At 46.0% G+C, this 20,583-nt stretch overlaps 1 protein-coding gene across 1 annotated transcript in view; it reads left to right on the forward strand.

Annotated features, from left to right (window-relative positions):
• Positions 1 to 20,583, forward strand: part of CACNA2D3 (calcium voltage-gated channel auxiliary subunit alpha2delta 3) — a 1,058,385-nt gene that overhangs the window by 827,482 nt on the left and 210,320 nt on the right. The window contains exon 18 of the mRNA XM_004368627.2: positions 16,350 to 16,433. Coding sequence (XP_004368684.1) covers positions 16,350 to 16,433 — 84 coding nt within the window. The remainder of the gene's footprint in view (positions 1 to 16,349; positions 16,434 to 20,583) is intronic.

Here is a 20,583-nt window from a genome sequence, read left to right on the forward strand (position 1 = left end):
GATCAGCGGAAAAGAGGAAGACCCTCAGAGAGATGGATTGACACAGTGGCTGCAACAATGGGCTCAAACATAGCAACGATTGTGAGGATGGCACAGGACTGGGCAGTGTTCGTTGTGTTGTACACAGGGTCGCTATGGGTCAGAACTAAGTGGCAGCCAACAACAAAACAAAGACTGATGAGCACTCTCACCTCTCAAGTAGGATATCGGAGGCGTGCTACACTGGCCCCCAGAGTTCCCCGGTGGGATTAAGCTCCAGTTGCCTGCAGTAGTAACACGCTTGATGTAACACCTTCTGTTGGCTGCCTTTTCTTCTCTGAATCACTTACCCATTTCCCTACAGACAGTTCCTGGGATTTCCCTCCAAATAAAAACCTTGCACTAGAATCCTGATTTTAGGGTGGGCTTCTGAGGTAATTCAAACTACAACAGCAGTGGATTGATACTTCTCTGCAAAAATTTCTTTGCTCTAGACTATAGCTTGAAATACAGTTCTGTGTACACCGGCAGAGAACTTGAATTACCAGGAAGGTGTCGGGCACACTTCCCATTCTACTTCAGGCCCCTGCACAGCTGTTCCCATCGTACCAGCTTGCTTGGAGACTCCGCATGTGGGCCTAGAAGTCCCAGCCAGCATTGGCTTTATGCTTGTTAGTAAGAGAGAGTAGGCACTTGTAGGAAATTTGGTTTCAAGATAGGATTCTTTGCTGCTTTATTGTTTGCCAAAAGCATTTGACAAGGAAAAAGCCCTTCTTTTCACTGGACAGACTCTGACCTTTGTTTTACTAGATTAATTTCATATCTAGAGTGCCCCATCTTGGATGATGAATTAGCAATAAAAAGCTCATCAAAATGTAATTACATGCAGTGTGTTGAATAATGATCTAAAAATTCCTATAGATTTGTCTGCACCTCCTTCCCCTTGTGAGGGAAATGAGCCTCAGCTGCTAGCTACTAGTCCCGGCTGAGGAATGCAAACCCTGGCGGTATCTCGAGGCTGAAATGGGAGTGCTGGCTTCTATCATTGTCCAGTGTCAGCTAATTGATCAATTGCTTTTCTCCACGTGATGAACATCTTTATATAATTTAAAGGGCCATCTCAGTGGGGGTAGGAATACACAGGAAGTGGAAGCTCAAGGCAGAGTAGAACCCTCATCTCTACCCATAGTTCCCTCTGCAGGGGAAGGGAGTTATTAATTAAAATGTTAACTGCCCAGACAATAGCAGGCAGACCAGCATGGAGAAAGCCTGAGAAGCTGGCCTGAAAGCTTTCCTAGCTGTAAATTCCAGGAAAGTTTGTTGCTCCTTAAAATAGGGAAACAGAGCCACCTGAGTCTCAAAGGAGATGTGACTGACCTGCGTCAGTGGTGGTAGGTTTCCCAAGGAGTCCATCTTGTTTCTTTCTGGGGAGTGGGACTCGGGCCTGGGCATCACTGGCCTTAACCTCACCCAATGGAGAGCCTTCTGTAAAACTCTAAGCCAGAGCTGACAGCAGACTATTCAAAGGATTCCATCACTGTAAATGCCCACACTCATTTGAATGACTGAAGAATTCAGTCATTTGAATGCCAATGATTATTCCTCTCGGAGTTTACATTTCAGAAAGACAGTGCATCTGAATCCCCATGAGAGCATTAAATTGCCATCTAATTAGCAGTCCCAAATTATATATACTTAAAAGATAATTAAAGGTTTGAAGGCTGTTGGAATAACTGGTTGTACATTTAAATGAATCACTAGAAATTTGTTAGTAATGTGTGGAGTTTTCTTTTATTTCTTGCTTTCCTCTTTGAAGTTCAGTGGACCCAACCTCGCGGGGTGAAGTCTGGTAGCGGTAAGATAAAGGCAGATGTTTTTAATTATTGTAGCTCAAACCCCCAAATAATTATAAGCAGCTGTCATTTTTACATAATCCTAAATGATAAGATGCAAAGAATGGAAATCAAATACGTTCAGACCATGGACTTTTTGGCCCAGCCATTCAGTCCCTGTCATACTACTGAGCTGACCCTGGTGTTCCCTAACCAGTCTGCTCCTCACTTGACCTTCATGATCACATGGCAGGCTTAAATATATCCAGAGACATCTCCCAAGTGAGATTTCCACATTCTCTGTGGTGTTTGCTGGACAAAGGGAAATACGAGTGCCTTTGGAGTACTGAGGCAAGAAAGTAGTTTGGCTAAGCCAAGCAGGGCTTTTGCTGAAAGTTCTTTCCAACCTCACTTCTTTCTTTCTTCTTGGCATGGGGTCTACCTCTGTCCTCTCCCTACGTACCACCCCTCCCCCCCATTAGGTGGTATGGTAGGATTGCACTTCTGTGGGCTGTAGACAGGGAATTCACGGGGCTGGCCACTTCCGTGCACCAGCTGGTGAGGGCCAGAAATCCTAAATGACAGTCTGACCTGTCAACCCCAACCTAGGAGGCTTTGGGTTTGAGTCTAAAGTCTGATGCTTTCTGTGCCTGTCTCCCCCTGGAAGAGCAGGAGCCTCTTGGGAAGTGACTCAAGGGGGCATTTACCATAGCCACGATGGTTTCTCTTACTTGTAGTCAATGACTAAAAAAACGGAAGTCTGTTAGAACAACATACACAGTTCACTCCAGGCAGAGCCAAAGCTAGAGTCTGCAAACAGTGAATCCAGACCACAGTCTAGAAGGAAAACCACCACCACCACCCCACACATACATAATGCAAAGACGCCACACATCACATACACATACTACACACGCCCCACACAGAAGTACTATACGTGAAATTAAACCAAAAGGCCAAGGACCCCTCTGCTAAAGAAAGCGCAAGGTAGATTTAAATTGAGGTGGGGACCTGGCTTCACAGAAGTGTACCCAAGCACAAGGGATCACCCAGTGAGCTAAGCTTAGTTTCATGGGGATAGTAAGAATAAGCAGAGAAAAAAGAAGAGAATTCAGACCTAGGGTTTATCTGGAACATTCAGAAACTGACAGGCATCGCTGAGTATTATCACCTCTCCCCGGTGAAGAAATACAGAAATATAGTTTCACAGTTTAAGAGATGTATTCTGGGTATTAGAATCAGTTAAGATTTTATGCTTCTGCCAAATGCCTCCTCCTGCCTGGTGTTCCTAGCTGTACTCCAGGAAGAAATCTTGGGAGGGACGGGGATGGGAGATGGAGAAGCCACTTACTTGACTCCTGGTAACACAGTTTGGACTCCCCTTAGATGAAACCTATGTCCATTCAGGCTTAAATATAAATATTATGCTCATATATATTTAATGGAAAGATTCCTTCAAGAGTTAACAATTTGAAATTCAGCTCTGTTCAGCTGTGGAGTTACAGGAATCTGGTTTAAAGTCCCTGGATAATGCATTGGGTTAAGTGTTCGAGTACTAACCAAAAAGTTGGAGGTTCAAACCCACCCAGAGGCACCTCGGAGGTAAGGCCTGGCTGTCTGCTTATAAAAGGTCACAGTCTTGAAAAACCCATGGAGTAGTTTTACTCTGCACACATGGGGTCACCATGAGTTGAAATCGACTGGATGGCAGGTGGTTTGGTGGTTTTTGGTCTTGGTTTTAAGCTACCAAAGGTCACCTTGCCTTCCTTCCCCTGTATGTTCTCCAGGATGCACCTCAGACAGACACTGGCGGCCTCACCAACTCCATGATATTGGTTTGATGGCCAGGAGGCTCACTGGTTTGTGTTTCTTCACACAGAACAGTCTTTGTGGCCAGGCGCCCAGGTCAGACCTCAGCTGTGCCACCGTCAGCTGTGTGACTCTGAACAAGTTACTCAACCTCTCCAGCCTCAGTTTCCTTCACTGAGAAATGGGGACAAAAATAGTGCCTACTGCATGGGATTGTGAGGATTAAATGAGGTAATATTCACAAAATGCCTAGAACAGGCCAGCAACATAGTAAGTGTTCTACATGTGTATGTTAAATGAATACATAACTATTTGCTCGTTGATTCTGTTCACTCATTCACCAAATATTCGTGGAGAACCTTTGCCAGGCACTGTCCTAGACACTGAGGATTTGATGGTGAACAAGAGTTACCCTCTTTCCCTAAGATACTTAGTGTGAGGGACAGGTGAGGGAGTGCATAACTTCTTGTACAGTGTGATGGGGACTGGGGGGGGGCCACCACAAGAGGCTGAGGAAAATACAAGACAGACCCTACCTAACCCAACCTGCATAGGTCAGAACAAACCTCCCAGAGAAGACCATGTCTTGGCAAGTCTTGAGAGTCAGCAGGAATGGGCCATTTGACTCTGGTTTGGAGTGAAGGGTATTTGGGGAAGATGGAATAGCATGAGCAGAGACCAGTAGGCAAGAGTAATGACAGCAGTTAGCTCAGTCTAGCTGGGGAGTATGGCGAGAGGCGGGAGTGTTGAGACAAAGGCCAGAGCAGCAAGCAGAGGTGGAATGATGGAGACTGGCAGCGCTTTGCAACGTTGGACACTGTCCTACAGTGTATGAGGAGCTACAAGGATTCCAAGCCAAGCAGTGATGTGATCTGATTTTGGCTCAGAAGAATCCCTTAGGCTGAACCTTAGAGAATGGAGTGGAGGGCTAAGACTCCAGGTGGGGAGACTGCGTAGGAGACATTTGCCATCCTCAAGGTGAGAGGTGATCCTGGTGGTACAAGGGATGGAGAGATGTGATGCAGTTTTGAGACACACTTAGGAGATAGAAGCAACGGGATGTGGTGGTCTGATGGGAACTGGTTGCTTTGCTGACCATGGGCCTCTGATTATCCTTACCGTGGTCGCAGGAGCAATAAGACTGAGAGAAGGTAGTCAGCCTGGCAGGGGACCTCTGGCTTTCCTTTGAGTCAAGGATCACATCAGAAGTCTCTTTGGCTTATTCAGACTGACACAGATCCAGAAATGGTTTTTTAAGGGAATATCACTATAATCAAGAATCATGGGGAAAAAAATTAGCTGGGTCACCAGTCCAGGGGACTGGATGAGTCACAATGATGGATGAGAACCTGCTCAGCTTGTGGTGGGGGCATAGGTGGGGCAGGGGGCATGCTGGTGGACTGCATGGCTACATACATGGTTACGCTGCAAAGTACTCTATCCTCGGTGTGTCTGGGCTTCTCATCAAGGGCCAACCCAGGGGAGAAGAGAGAGAAGCTAGCTGGAAGGATCAGGGAATCCTTCATGGAAGAGGTGGCGACAGAGTGGGGAGGCGCTTCATGTCTTCTCTTCCTTCTTAAGTCTCCTTAACCATTTAGCAAGAAAAGCCAGTAAATAAGGCTATCATGACAAACATCTCCTTGAATAAAGTCATTAAGTTACACACACATATACACGTGTGTGGGCATGATTAAGACTCGGTAGTCTGAAGTGGGATGGTACTATTACAGACATAAATCAGAGTCAGAGGTAATAGCAGTTGACTTGGAAGGAAGGATTCCTTCCCCTCTTAGTCCCTGTATCTATGGTACTTCACTTGCAAACTCACTGCCAGCTTCCTGCCCCTTGTGTCATTTGGCATAAGATCCTTAAAGGTGAGAGATCTCCCTGTTAGGACGGTCATCCCTGAAATGGTGAGACTAGAGCCCCCTTCCCAGTGATGGCCCTGGGGAGAGATGTGAGGAACTGGGGTGACTGGTTACGGACCCATATGACTGATCATAGAAGAATAACCAACAAAAGAGAGAACTCACTCTACAGCGAATAATTAGAAGGAGCATCCTTCAAAGGCGAACACATTTTGTTACAGCGCCGGTTGATACCATTTTCTGATTTCACTTGAGTGAACAATGAGGAAATCCAATGTCTTTGCAGTTTCAAAATGAGAATCAATCTGTGGTGCCTAATTGTACCCGATCTTCCAAACAGCCCAACAGGTTCCAAGTCCCCAAGTGTCTTTTGATGTAATTAGCTTCTGAAAGGAATAATGTCAAATAAATTTCTACAAAAAAAAAGTTACTTGCTGAGAGTCACAGACATGCTCTCAAATTTCAGAGGTCTTCTTTCTACTGCACATACTATCTCCTAACCACCCAGCAGTACCTGAAATCTTTGTATGGAACCGGCTTGGAATACAGCGCATAGCCGTGCTCAGGAACTCAGTGTGATGACTGTTTTAAATCTTGAAATTCATTCTGAAGGCTGCCGTGGATTTAACTTTTGCCCAGGAAACTTTAGAGAGGTTTTGTCTCAAAACCTTCTAATTTACAGAGTCGATGTTCCCAGGTGCTTGCGGGTATTTCTGTACCGTATGGAGCACTTGCACACTTTCTTGCTTCTCCTCTGGCGTGCGGGCCGTCTTGTCTTAGCAGCAGGCCTTGGAGCTGCCCCTGTTCTCCCGGCCATCAAAGTCTGCCTTTCCCTGTCTGTTTGCTCGCAAAAAAGTTTCCTCCCGCCCCCATCACTCAGCACCATTACCGTTTTTATGACTTGCTTGCTATTACAAGACAGACTGGCTTTTTGAAAATGGGAGTTTAAATCCAGCCGTGGTGTAGCAAGCCACATTTGACCTACAAAAATAATGGTGGGGTAGGCTGCCGGCATCCTCCCCCACACGGTGCGGGTAACTCATGGCTACTCAGCCCGTCCTCCTCTCCGAGGACCCTGATGAAGATAAAGGTCATTCGGGTTTTCAAAGCGGCTTGTTAATTGTTGTTTCTTAAAAAAATACCAAAGCTGTTTTAGTTTTACAGCGATCAAAAGGATTTTGTAATAATACTAAGAGAGCACGTAGAACTTTTCATCTTCTAGACGCTTAAAAACATTAATTAATAAGAGCACACAGTACCTTTCAGAAAAAGGAAAAGGCTTGTTGTCTTGACATGCCCTGCTGCCTGTCTCCAGCTTCCTGCTGGTTGTAACACACCCTGTGTCCCTCTGGTGTACCTGGGCTTCTCTTTCCGTGAGCATGGCGGATTTCCCCTCCCAAGACAGTCTCGTTGGAATTTTTCTGTTGGCACAATGTTGGGTCATACAGCCAAAGGGCCAGCATAATTGTTGGAAATCCTAGCTAAAATGATGTCGCTAGGGACTTCAAGGCTTCTCGGAGGCTGAGCTGGAAATTGGTTCAGTTAAATAAGATACTGGATATTGATCCGGAGTCCTGGGTGGTGCGGACGGTTAGCACACGTGGCCGCTAACTGGAAAACTGGGGCTGCAGTCCACCAGAGACCCTGCTGAAGACACGCCTGGTGATCCACTTCCAAAAAACCAGCCATTGAGAACTGTACGGAGCGCAGTTCTTCTCTGACACACACGAGGTCCCTGTGAGTCAGAATCGACTCCATGACAGCTGGTTTTGGGTTTGTATTGAGCTGTAGCGTGGTATTTGGGTCGTTGCAGTCTCTCAGTATATACTAAAAAAAATAAATAAACTCATTGCCATCAAGTCGATTCCGACTCATAGTGACCCTACAGGACAGAGTAGAACTGCCCCATACAGTTTCCAAGGAGCAGCTGGTGGATTCCAACTGCTGACCTTTCGGTTAGTAGCCAAGCGCTGGACCACTGCACCACCAGGGCTCCCAGTATGTACTAAAAAAAGAAAGAAAAAAATAAATAAATCAAACCCCCTGCTGTCGAGTCAGTTCCAACTCATAGTGACCCCATAGGGTTTCCGAGGCTGTAAATCTCTACGGAAGCAGACCGCCACATCTTTCCCCCTCAGAGCAGCTGGTAGTTTCGAACTGCTGACCTTTTGGTTAGCTGTCGATCACTTTAAGCACTGCGCCACCAGACCTTCTAAGTATGCGCTAGTTCTTCTCAATCTAAAACTGATTCTTGCATCCTTGACCATTGAGTCAGGTTATGGCATAGCCCGAATGAGTCAGCTGATAACGGGCGTGACTGGCTGGTGGGATTTCACTTCCAGCGTGGTTCTGCAGCCATTAGGTGCCTGCTGTATGCAGTCCCATCAGCAGCTGCCGTCCGCACTAAGGATCTGAGTTCCTGAGGAGGGAACCGCCACAAGGGATGCAGACAGAGGAGCGATGCAGATCGCAGACTCAGGAACGAGGCCTACTTCAGTTCAAATCTCGATCCCTCAGCTTATTAGCCATGTCACCAAGTGACCTCTCCCCCCGCCCCAGGCTCCGCATCTTCCCATCTGTGAAATTATTACCCCGCACTAGGAGTTGTGAGAGTTAGATGAGACGTGTCTAGCACTTAACAGTGCCTGGCACAAGAAGTATCCCTCTTTAGGAAGAGTGGTAGGAGGTAAGGGTGAAGCTGGCCAGCAGAAAATAGTAGCTTTTTCTTTTTTTCTTTTTGCTAAAGCAGTCACTTGGAAAGCAGAACAGATTGGTTGTTATATTTTATAAATTCCTTGCTGGAGGAACAATGAACTTTGAAAACCGAACTGCTTAACGGTAACTGCTCAGGAGTGCTTACCGTCTGGTGAGGATCTCTGCATGGTGAGAGTATGGCTGATGTTCTGTTTGTTTTCATTTTTTACACTTTTCATTATTTTGCAAGTTTTCTACAATGAGCAATTGTTACACTGATAATTAGGGGAGAAATAAGAAAAACAGCAAACATTCGGACCATTTAGATTGTGGCCTTCATGGCCTCTGCCACTGGGACTCGCTTTTCCTGGGACCGCCTCATCTGAGACTGGACAGGCAGTCACAGTCAGAGACCTTGTTTGCACCCAGGAGATGTAATCAAACTGTCACCTTCTGGGGGAGGAGACCACCACGCTGTCACAGACTTGCCTCGCCAACAGTCCATAACACCACAGCCTTGTTTGAGACCTTTCACTTGACTTTGAGAAGAATCAGCCACTGAGCCAGGTGGGAACAGCCTCTTTGAAGGAATGGAGTTATTAATAAACAATGATTCTGCCAAAAAGACATTTTATTCCACGAACTGGCTCTCTGGCAGTGAGCTCTGTGAGGCAGGAGACTGCCGCGTCTCTATGTCAGTAATGATATCAGCAGTTAGGGTACTGGCTGAGTGTGCATTGTTTCCAGTCATATTTGCTAGGATCCCCTATGTGCTATGATGTTGGTAAAGAATACTGAATATACCTTGGACAGCCAAAAAAACGAGCAAGTCAGTCTTAGAAGAAGGAAAACCAGAATGTTCCTTGGAAGTGAGGATGGCGAGACTTTGACTTGCATACTTTGAACACGTCATCAGGAAAGACCGATCATTAGAAAAGGACATCCTGTTTGGTAAAGTAGAGGGACAGTGAAACGAGGGAAACCCTCCATGAGATGCATTGACACAATCGCCGAAAGAGTGGACTCACACATACCAACGGTCGTGAAGATGGTGCAGAACCGGGCAGCACTTCCTTCTGTTGTACACAAGGTTACCATGAGTTGAAGCCAACTCAATGGCAACTTATGACAACAGCAACTTGCTATAAGGCTTTGCTCAACTGTGTGTGTACCCGTTTGCTTCTCACCGTAGCTCAGTGAGCTGAGTGCTGTTTGCAGCCATCTTGTAGGACATAAAAATGAAACTCAGAGAAGGAAGCAAGTGGCTCAGAGCACACAGCGTGGAGGTAGAGACCTGATTAGAATCTGAGTCTGACAGACTGCTTTTAACCACTCTCCTAAAGGACCTCCCTCCATGTAACCACATTCTCTGCTGGTCAGTTGTGATGGCTCCTTGAGGGCAGGAGATTTTCCTTTGCACAGAGGCTTTGCCATGCCTTCCCAGTGCTTGCTTGAGCCTGGCTCAGGGCCTGATAAATATTCAGTGTCCAACAATCTTTTTGGATGCATGGGTGAACAAATGAATGGAGAGTGAGTGAAGGAATGAAGTGCCCAGCAGCCATTCACCCCTACTCTCTTGCGTATGGAGGAGAGAAGGCCTACTTCCGCCTTCTGCAACCGTCCATCAGCCTCTGCAAGAAGAGGAGACTCACGGCCTTGGAGGAGGTGGCCAAGGTGTTCACCAGCTGAGGACCACGGCTGCTTCGGGAGAGAAACACGTGCCCAGACAATCGCTGGCTCTTGGCCTGGGCCAGGCCCCTTCTCCGGATGGCATGAGCTTTGGCTAAAGTTTCTTCCTCTCCATTTGTGGGCTTCCCACCCCCATCGCCTTCCTTCCTGTTGGCAGCATGGAGCGGCACGTACCATTTATCAGTTATTAACACGCACAATATTTGTTACACAGAGGCTGCATAGATGTGTGTAGCTCATTTCCTTTGGCCCTTCCCAAAAGAACATAGAAAAATCAAAAGCTTTGGTTTCGTTTTTGTTTTTAACCAACATGGCTATCACCTCAGCCCATCCCAGTGTGCTGCCAAAGCTGATCTGCAGGGAGCCCAAAGGGACACTCCTGTCCAGACAGTCAGATACTGCAGGGAATGTTCTGGCACTTACGGCATGCCTCTGGACACTTCCAGCTTGCTCCTCACATGGGTGCCCTCCTCGTCCCATCCTCCTAGGCCACGGGCTTGTTTGTGTGTTCCCCACAGCTGGCCTTTATCTGAAACCCCACCTCAAAGTATTTCACAGCACAGAGTATCTTTCCTTATTAAATTCTCCCCCACATGTTTTTTTCATAAACCAGGCACCAAAAATGACAGACCTACCTGTGGCTCTCAACATAGCTGTTTATAAACCTTTGGAAACTGTTTGCAATTCGTTAATCACATTTTCAAAGGAAGTTACAGATTACAGATACAGTAACCAATGCCGTATAGGATGCCTCGGCCCCAGTAATGAGACCCTCAGGCAGGAGAAGTGGGAGACGTGCAGCCTGGGATTTGTCCTGGGTCAGAACTGCAGAGAGAAGGGGGAGCTGGCCTGGAAGTCAGAGATGCAAGAGGTTAGTCCTTTTTCTGTCACTCTCTTACTCTGTGGCCTCATACATGTCCACCCAGGGGGAAAGCAGGTAGAGAAGATCAGCCGTGCTCACAAACAGTAGTGGATCTTGATTAGCAGGGAAGTACTTTGTAAATCACGTGTTCCTAAATAATCATTAAGTACCACGGTTTGGGAGTCCTTTGAAAGTATTTTAAAAGTACTTCATTTTAAAGAAAAGTAAATAGATAAAGGCACTAAATATGTAAGTTGGAACTCTGTTGACTACTTACAGCTGAAACCCAAGTCAGCTTTAAGAAGACAGAAAAAGTCTTAAAGAGAAAAGAGGTAATGTGGAGAGAATGCATTGGTCCATACAACAACCAAGGATCCCCAGGTTTCAGGCCGGCTTCATCCAGGAGCTCTCACTGTGTTTTCTGGACTCTCTTTCGCTTTGTATCCTTTCTCTGCTTTCTCTGCACTAGCTTCATTCTCGGAGCCCTGGTGGCACAGTGGTTAAGAGCTCGGCTGCTAACCAAACGAGCAGCCATTTGAACCCGCCAGCTGCTGCTTGGAAACCAGATGGGGCAGTTCTGCCTCGTCCTGTAGGGTCGCTATGGGTTGAAATCGACTCAACAGCAATGGGAAGCTGTATTCTCAGGAAAGCTGACTCCCAAGTTGTGGCAGAGTTAGCCATCAGCAACTCCAGGCTCACAGCTTACCGCCTTAGTAGTGCCAGAAAAGGAGAACTCCTTTTTCTAGATAAATCCAGGATGGGGTCTTATTTGGATTGGTATGAGTTATGTACCCAGCCTGAGCCAATCACTGTGACTTGGAGAGATGTGGACCTCCCTTGCATTCACAAATCACATGCCTACCTCTCAGCCAGGGCTGATCTTGCCTTCTCTAGAACTACATTTACTGAGAGTGGACACCAAGGGGTTCCTACAGGAAGACCAAAGGATCACTCTGGAAAATGTGGGGAAGGAGTGGTGGCAGTCCACAGCACAGGTACCCACCATACACGTGTCTTCCTAGTGGGCTCATATCTCTAGGTTTCTAATATGCTTGCTTAATGGGAACAAAGATAAAGGTGGAGTTAGAGTTAGTGTTCTGAAGTTTGGAGTCCCTGGGTGGCGTAAATGGTTAAGCGCTCAACTACTAACCACAAGTTTTGTGGTTTGAACCAACCCAAAGGCACCTCAGAAGAAAAGTCTGGCAATCTGCTTCTAAAAGATCACAGCCTTGAAAACCCTATGGAGCACAGTTCTACTCTGCAACACAGGGGGCTGCCATGAGTCAGAATCGACTCAATGGAAACTGGTTTGGTTTGGTTTTTTTGGTGCTGAAGTTTGGGGTTCAGTGGTAGAATTCTCACCTTCCATGTGGGAGATCTGGGTTCAGTTCTCGGCCAGTACACCTCATGGCGTTTTGTTCCATTGTGCATGGGGTCCCCATGAGTCAGGGGCCAACGTGATGGCAGCTAATGACAGCAACAACAACGCTGAAGTTTGCTCATAGCCCTCAACCTGTGTTACCTGTGCCGCAGACCACTCGCTTCTCTTTTTCTCACCCCAGTTTGTCAGTCTGCTCCATTCCTGCTTATATCCTAAGGAGCTCACCCAGTCAATAAGGTCCCAAATGGAAAGTGTTTTAGATCCATATTCAGTCAAACAAACACTGCGGAGAAGCATTCCTAAAATGAAATTCCAGAAGGAGTATCCCCAACCTCTGTCCATTCCTTTCAATAAAATTCAATTATATAAAATCGCTGCAGTATGGTGGCTCATGGACCAGTATGTTGGGACATATTTCTTTCCCTCACTCTTGAATCTCCAAGTTTCTGGATTGTCTTTGGTGTAGTGTACTGTGTTTCCTTGAGTGGTTACCAGAAAAGTGAAGGAAGACCTCTAGGTATGGTCAGAATTTAAGGAATCCCTGCTGATTCCGCTTTTCCCAAGTGCCATCTAAAAGGACTTGGGTTCTTGTAGCACATATAAATTTTTCTGCCAGGAGAATCTTAAGTCCCAGCTTATAAGTCATGTGCTCAGAGGAGACATGATTGTAATGGTCTGACACCATCATCTTCAACAAATATCCCCTGCCAGTGCCAGTTTGTAGAAGAGTGACCTGCAAAATTATTAAGTGGGTCTCCCTCATTTCAAGGCAATGAGATATTAGCCAATTGCGTACATTGAGCCCGTGTCCTCCCTAAAATTGCATGATTTTCTGGAACCATGCTTGCTTTGTATGAAGAATTTGTTCTGTGCTTGCCACTGTGCTGTTACATATAGTTTCTTTTTTAGTCCTGTCAGCCTAACTTTGCTACAGAGGTCTTACTGTTTTCTCCATTTTGCAAATGAGAAGAAAGAAGCTTCGAGCAGATGGGTACCTTGCCCAGTGGCATCTAACAAATTCATGGGCACTTTTTCTGGGTATGAAGGAACATTTGGTGCTCTAGACCTTGGGGTTTTGTGAAATTTCTTTAAGAGCAGTTGAAATAACATGAATCTTAGAGATAAAAATTTGGGCAGGGAATGGTGATGGGTAGAGGTATCCTGGTTCATCCTGGTTTTATAAATTTATTTAACTTGCTACTAAATTTGTTATTTAACTTCTTGTTGTTAGGTGCTGTTGAGTCAATTCTGATTTATGACGGCTGTCTTAGTCATCTGGTGCTGCTGTAACAGAAGTACCACAAGTGGATGACTTTAATAAAGAGAAATGTATTTTCTCATAGTCTGGTAGGCTAGAAGTTCGAATTCAGGGTGTCAGCTCCAGGGGAAGGCTTTCTCTCTGTTGACTCTGGGGGAAGGTCCTTCCAATCAATCTTCCCCTGGACTAGGAGCTTCTCCGCACAGGGACCCCTGGTCCAAAGGACGCGCTCTGCTTCTGGCACTGCTTTCTTGGTGGTATGAGGTCCCCCGCTCTCTGCTTACTTCCCTTTCCGTTTATCTCTTGTAAGATGAAAGGTGGTGCAGGCCGCACCCAAGGGAAACTCCCTTTACATTGGATCAGGGATATGACCTGAACAAGGGTGTTACATCCCATCCTAATCTTCTTTAACCACAGGCAGAGATTATGACTTATAACACATAGGAAAATCACAAAATGAAGGACAGCCACACAATACTGGGAATCATGACCTAACCAAATTGACACATATTTTTAGGGGACACAATTCAATCCATGACAGCGACCCTATAGGACAGATTAGAACTGTCTTATAAAGTATTTTAGGCTGTAATCTTCACAGGAGGAGATCTCCAGGTCTTTTCTGCCAAGGAGCCTCTGGGTAGGTTGGAACCACCAACCTTTCAGTTAGCAGCCGAGCACTTAACCATGGTGCCACCAAGGCTCCTTATTTAACTTGTTAGAGTTTGTTTTCTCATGTGTACAATGGACCACAAATTGACCTCACAGAAGCAGAATTAAGGTGATAAACTGCGCGCGAGTCCCTGGGAAAGAGTGAAGCACTATTTGACTGTTTCTGTACCCTTCGTGCCTTGCGGTTAGTAAGTATCTGATTCATGTATATTGTATAAATGAATACAGGAACACTTCGGGGTGACCAAAACAAGAACTTACCACCTAAAAGAGAGTTTAGACCTAGTATTACGCTACTCATGAAACTGTGAAAGTTCTCCCTTTAAGGGCCAGGAGCTGGGTGGCATGAACCTCTGGGGTTCGTAGTAGCTCTGAGTAATGGTTCTAACTAAAGCAGAATTTGGGAGCCATTGGCAAGGAGCCCTGCTGGCACAATAGTTAAGTTCTCGTAGCTGCTAACCAAAAGGTTGACAGTTTAAGCCCACCCAGCCAGTCTGTGGAAGAAAGACCTGGTGGCCTGGTTCCATGAAGATTACAGCCAAGACAACGCTATGGGGCAGTTCTGCTCTGTCACATGGGGTCGCCATGAGTTGGAAGTGACTAGACAGCACCAAACAACAGCAGAGACCTGAGAAGGACTGTCCTGGCTCTGGCTCCTCAGAGGGCAATGTTGAGTCTCAGCATCATATGCCCCTCCCCCATCACTCCTCCTGTCTGCAAGATACCGTCAACTCCTGTGACCTCGTTCCTGTTCCTCCTGCTTGGCCCAGTCTCGGGAGGGCCCGAGCTTCCTTGCACCCACTAACTTTCCATAACAGGATCCAACTGCTAATCTGCTATAGTTTACAGTGGCTGCTGAGGGAACTACTTCCCTTCCTTTTCATCTGGAGTGGATCTTACGTCGTAAAACTGACCATGAATGTCTGTTAATTGGAAAGCTAAGAGAGGGGTGTGGAAGTGTGGCTGACCGGGGGGTTGTCAGAGCCTTAGAGGAAGGCTGCCTTCCAGGGAGGGGACTTCTCCCCAGATGTCGTGGGGTTCCTGAAATGCAGCCAGCGGGGTAGTGGAGAGCCACAGGAGAACACTTGGCCCTGTTCGGTCCCACAGCTACCCAAGCTCTCCAGATCTGGTCTCTCCCCACTAGCTTCCCCTGGGGACCAGTTTTGACCCGTCTAGTTCAACATATCAGCGGGGATGTTCTCTTTCATGCCCACCGTGCCTTCAGCACCTGTCTCCATGGTAGCCAGACAGTGTCCAAAACGGTAACCTGTGATTTGGAGTCTTAAAAACTTAGGCTGACGATGCATCTCTCTTAGAGACTTACCAATGAAAAGACCAATCTAGTGACAAAAACAAAAAATAAATATACATGTATATGTATATTTGTTCCAATGTGCTGTTAACCATACCTCGTGAACTTGCAAAGCGGCTACTTATCCTTAGCCTGCAGTAGAGGGCAGGCTTTCCTACATTATAAACCCCCAACAACCAACATTAAAGACCTCGGGACACATGAACATCCTGTTGATAAAATGGTAGGCTTGCAGGGTGACTAACACCAGTGATTTAGGGAGAAAGAAACTCAAACCACTTCCCCAGTTATTAATGCACTCATCAGCTTTTCCAGATGCAATGCCCTAATTTAGATGATTAAATCTGACAGTGATCCTCAATGCCCACATCTCTGGGTAAAGCAGCAGAGCATTTTAGTTCAGTGCTGCTGTGGCCAGTGTGATAGATAATAGAATGTTCCATGCGTCTGACAAAAACGTTACCAGGGTGTTGAGCCTGACTGCAGACGTCAGTGCTATTGTTTTCTAGCCGTGAAATATGGGGTAGTTTTGAGATAGGGGATGGAGGAACTATAAAGCCTAAGGGGCACGTCACTAGATTTTTGATAAATGTATGTAAGAAGCTCTTCCCAGTGTCATGATGGGGTGGGTTTTAGAAGCTCGGGAGGAGAGGAAAAGAGAAAGGTCTCCCCTAAACACACACACATCTACCATCTAGGGAGAAAAAACCTTGCTTTGCAGCTGGTGCTTTTTGAACCAAGGAGTCTACTAGATAAACTCATATTAAACGAAGAGTTGATTTTGACCACCACAGCTTAGAGCAGATGTTTATAATGCAGCTGGCCTTAGCTTTCCTGCCATGAAACCTTGAGCTGCAGCCCTGCTGGGTTTCTCATTGATGTCTGTCCACTCACAGTCCCCATCCATCAAAATAGGACCTAAGAGGATAAAGATTGCTCTGGCTGATGATTTCATGGATTTTTTTTTTCTTTTCTTTCTGTCCCCCCTGCTAGTACGAAGAAGGAAAAAAGCGAAGGAAACCTAACTATAGTAGTGTTGACCTCTCTGAGGTCGAGTGGGAAGACAGAGATGACGTGGTAAGTGATCTGTTGTCAAGCCTCATGGGGAACTCTGTTGTACCCACTTCTGTGCCTGGAGAGCTGGCCGAGAGCCCACCAGGGGGACAGCTGCCCAGCAGAGGGACACGGACACAGTGGGCCCTTTTACCGCCTTGGGGGTTTTATAACTCTCCCGCCAGCTGGACCAGTTACAGACAGGCCAGCCACTCACCTGCTTTGCACAGTCTGCTAAACGGTCCCCTGGCAGACCGTGGTCCCCCTGCAGCCGACTGGCCCAGCCGCCTCCTCAGTGCCGTCAGTGGGCCCAGAACCCTGAGTGGAGCCTGGCCGGGCAGCAGGACACGTGGAGGCCAAGCAGGCAGGTTCCTCCACCCACAGAATTCACCTGTCAGGACACGCTGGCACGGCTTATGTTTTCAGAGAGCAGCCTAGTGCTTCGCAGGTCCACTTTCCTCCTGCTGGGTTGGCCCTGTTTCCCTCCTCCCCAGCCATGCCCCTCTCTCAGGCTGCTTTGCACAGCACCCACACTTATTTACCACACAGCCTCAGCCTTCCCGCTGCAGTGTATCAAAAACTTTCCTTATGTCCATGACTTAACCCCGTCAAGCCTGTCTGTTATTTCCTCGATAAATCAGATTTGTTAGACACGGCTGCCTCCGTGTGAATCAGGGGGACAGACTGTCCCTAATGAAATCGTAACTTCCCACGTGTTCCTGTCTGGGTCCTTGCTCTGAAGTTCTTCTTATGATACCTTTGTGCCAAAGTCATGTTCCTCCGCCTGCGCCCTTCCTGTCTGAGGGACTTTCTTAAGTTTCACCATTGCATTAGCATTGTTTCCATCCCACACTCTTTTCTACTTTCCAACGGGATTTTGAGTGGCTTCATTTGAAAGTCCCAGGCTGGGCTTTTGTGCTCTCCAGAAATATGGCCATCTCATAGCTGTCTTGCTCCAGCTGTCCTCTTCACAGCCTCTGCTCCCTGGACTGGCTCAGCTAGCAGAAATCGGATTCCCTTCGTCATTTGTAAAATGCAAGAGCCCTATCTGCTTAAGAAATTTAACCTATTTCCTTCTTCATCTGTACTGAGTCTATTTAAATCCAAGTTTAGACAAAATCACTTTGCCATTTAATAAAGATGACGTCCTCATCCTCCCCGCCGTCCCCACATGCCAGCATTACGGTGTCGCCTCAGCTCAGTAACCTGGTAGAGCTTCATGTCTTCTTCTTCCAACACTGTCACCAGAATTCCTGTCAGGTTCCGTTGACTGTACTGCACCTTACGTACATACCGTCCATACTCCACCTTTGAAACCCACTCATATCAAGTGGCAGCATAGACCAGTCTTGAAGAGCTTAACTCTGAAGCTGGATTGCCTGGCTTCAAATCCCACTCTTGCTGTCTGCTGGCTGTTCGTTGGATAAGCAATGAACTCGTCCGCACCTCAGTTTCGTTTTTTAGTTTTTTTCTTTTCCAGTCAAATGAAAATGACACTAATAGTATTTACGCTATAGTGTTAATACCTCAAAGAGAGTTAAACGATTACTGTGTCATCATTCTGCGGACATGGGGAGCATTTCGTGAGGAGTAGCTCTCACTGGTGTTATTCTCATCATTGTTATCCATCCCTGGGTGCCCTTCTCATTAATGAGTGTCCCCTGGACTTACAGTCGCTTCATTGTCTCATGAGCCTTTGAGAGAGTGCATTCCGTTGTTTCCCTTTCTCGTCCGTCTTCACTTTATCTGTTATTTTATCTTTTGTTTGTTTTGATGTCACTGGACCTTTTTGTTTTCTTTCCCAGAAGGCTTTAAGCTTGTCATCAACATGCTTCTCCATCCTTCTATAGTTTCCATTTCATTAACATAGGAGGCAAAGTAGAAACCCATCCTGCGATAGTGAATGCCAGGCTGACACTCTCTCCTCTGCACGCTACTTCAGGAGAGTTACTCCTCAGCTCACTCTACTCATCACCTGTGCCCAGGTTCATTTTCAGTGCACGGATATCTCCTTTTACTGATAAAGCTTTGGACAGTGCTTTTATTTCCTTGCTTTATTTTCCTTTCTCATTGGAGCTGTAGGGCATCAGAGTTCCCAGCCTCATATGCTTATTCTTCACCTTTGTCAGACTCACAGGACTGGGTTTGTGGTGTCCACACTGAGAGTTTCCACATCTCAAGCACGTTCAGTGATTTTGTTCTCTACAAGTTGGTCTCCGGTTGTATCTTTGGTTTGGATCTCTTGGGAGCCTGGGGAACAGGGTGAGTTTGAAAGGAGAATTGCCTTCACGGTCATACGTTTGACTTAGGAAAACTCAAGCCACCATTTCTCTCCTGGAGAGCTGCACGCTACCGATCAGAGACTTCTGGATTCTGTAGAAGGCTTCTCTGCGAAGTTTGTACGAAACCCCACGGGCCTATATGCTGACCATAGAAGTTTCCATGAAAGTGTCAGAAGGCAGGGTTTAACTCAAGATCTGTGAAAGACCAAGTGAGCAAATGACACCGAGGAAGAAGCACCGTGAGTCTACCCAGCTTCAGAAAACTTCTTGGAACTACTTCTCTTGGACAACTAGACTCTTATTGAATTAAATGATCACATTTACAACATAGACCCTGTGTGCTTCCAAAACTGATGTGAGGTCACTTGTACTGTTAAAAACACATGCAAAATAGACTGGCTAAAATTAAAACAAGAAGAAAAAAAGTAGAAACTACTTTGAGAGTGATCTCTGGCCCAGGTTCTGGACTGAGTTAGGCATCACATCAACAGTGCACCAAGGAGGGTGGTTCTATGGAGGACCCATGAGCCAGAAAAAGACCTTGAGAGGTGTATAGCCTACTCTGAAATCACCACATAGATCATATCCTAGAAGGAAAAAATACCTTTGAAAAATAATGTGTTTATCCTTCAGTTATAAATTCCCAGAGATGGCTAAAGGAATTAAGGATAATTTTTGTTTTCTTTCTATTACCTTTTAGTCTTTCCCAACTTGCCATAGTAAACATGATTATAAACAGAATAAAATGAATATAAGTGGGAATAATTACTGTATATTGAACTCCTGCTATGTCCTAGGACTCTTCTAAGTGCTATATATGGATGGACTCTGTCTTAGTTATCTAGTGCTGCTATAGCAGAAATACCACAAGCAGGTGGCTTTAACAAATTTATTTTCTCACAGTTGAGGGGGCTAGAAGTCCGAATTCAGGGTGCCAGCTCTAGGGGAAGGCCTTCTTTCTCTGTGGACTCTGGAGAAAGGCCTTTGTCTCTTCTAAGCTTCTGCTTCTTGACAGTCTTCCTGTGGCTTGGCATCTCTCTTCACCCATGTCTGCTTCATAGCTTGCTTATTTAATCTCTTTTATATCTAAAAAGAGATTGACTCAAGACGCTAACTGAAACCCTACACTAATCATGCCTCATTAATATAACAGAGACAACCTATTAACGTAATAAACACATAGACCAGTGGAATAGAAATGAGCGTGCAGAAATAAACCTACACATCTGTGGTCAACTGGTTTTTGAAAAGGGTGCTAAGTCCGTTCGATGGGGAAAGGAGAGTCTTTTTAGTAAATGGTGCTGCAAAAATTAGATTTCCACATGCAGAAAAATGAAAGAGGATCCATACCTCACACCATTCACAAAAACAAATTTAAAATGGATTAAGGACCTGTATGTGCAAACTACTTTACCAAGCATGATGTCCTTCCCCATGGACTAGTCCCTCCTGATAACGTGTCCAAAGTATGTGAGATGAAGTCTTGTCATCCGTGCCTCTAAGGAGTATTCTGGCTATACTTCTTCTAAGACAAATTTGTTTGTTCTTTTAGCGGTCCATGGCATATTCAGTATTCTTCGCCAACACCGTAATTCAAAGTTGTCAATTCTTCTTGGTAAAGTAGAGGGTCAGCAAAAGAGAGGAAGACTCTCAATGAGATGGATTGACCCAGTGGCTGCAGCAGTGGGCTCAAGCATAGCAATGATTATAAGCATGGCACAGGACCAGCCAGTGTTTCGTTCTGTGGTACATAGGGTCTCTGTGAATTGGAATTGACTCAACAGCAGCTAACAACAACAACAACGCGTGTAAATTAAAACCATGAAATTGTTAGAAGAACAAGCAAGGGCAACACTGTCAGGCCTAGCTTTCAACAATGAATTATATAATAA

Source organism: Trichechus manatus, unplaced genomic scaffold (genome assembly GCF_000243295.1).
Source record: "Trichechus manatus latirostris isolate Lorelei unplaced genomic scaffold, TriManLat1.0 scaffold00001, whole genome shotgun sequence".
NCBI classification, from domain to species: domain Eukaryota; kingdom Metazoa; phylum Chordata; class Mammalia; order Sirenia; family Trichechidae; genus Trichechus; species Trichechus manatus.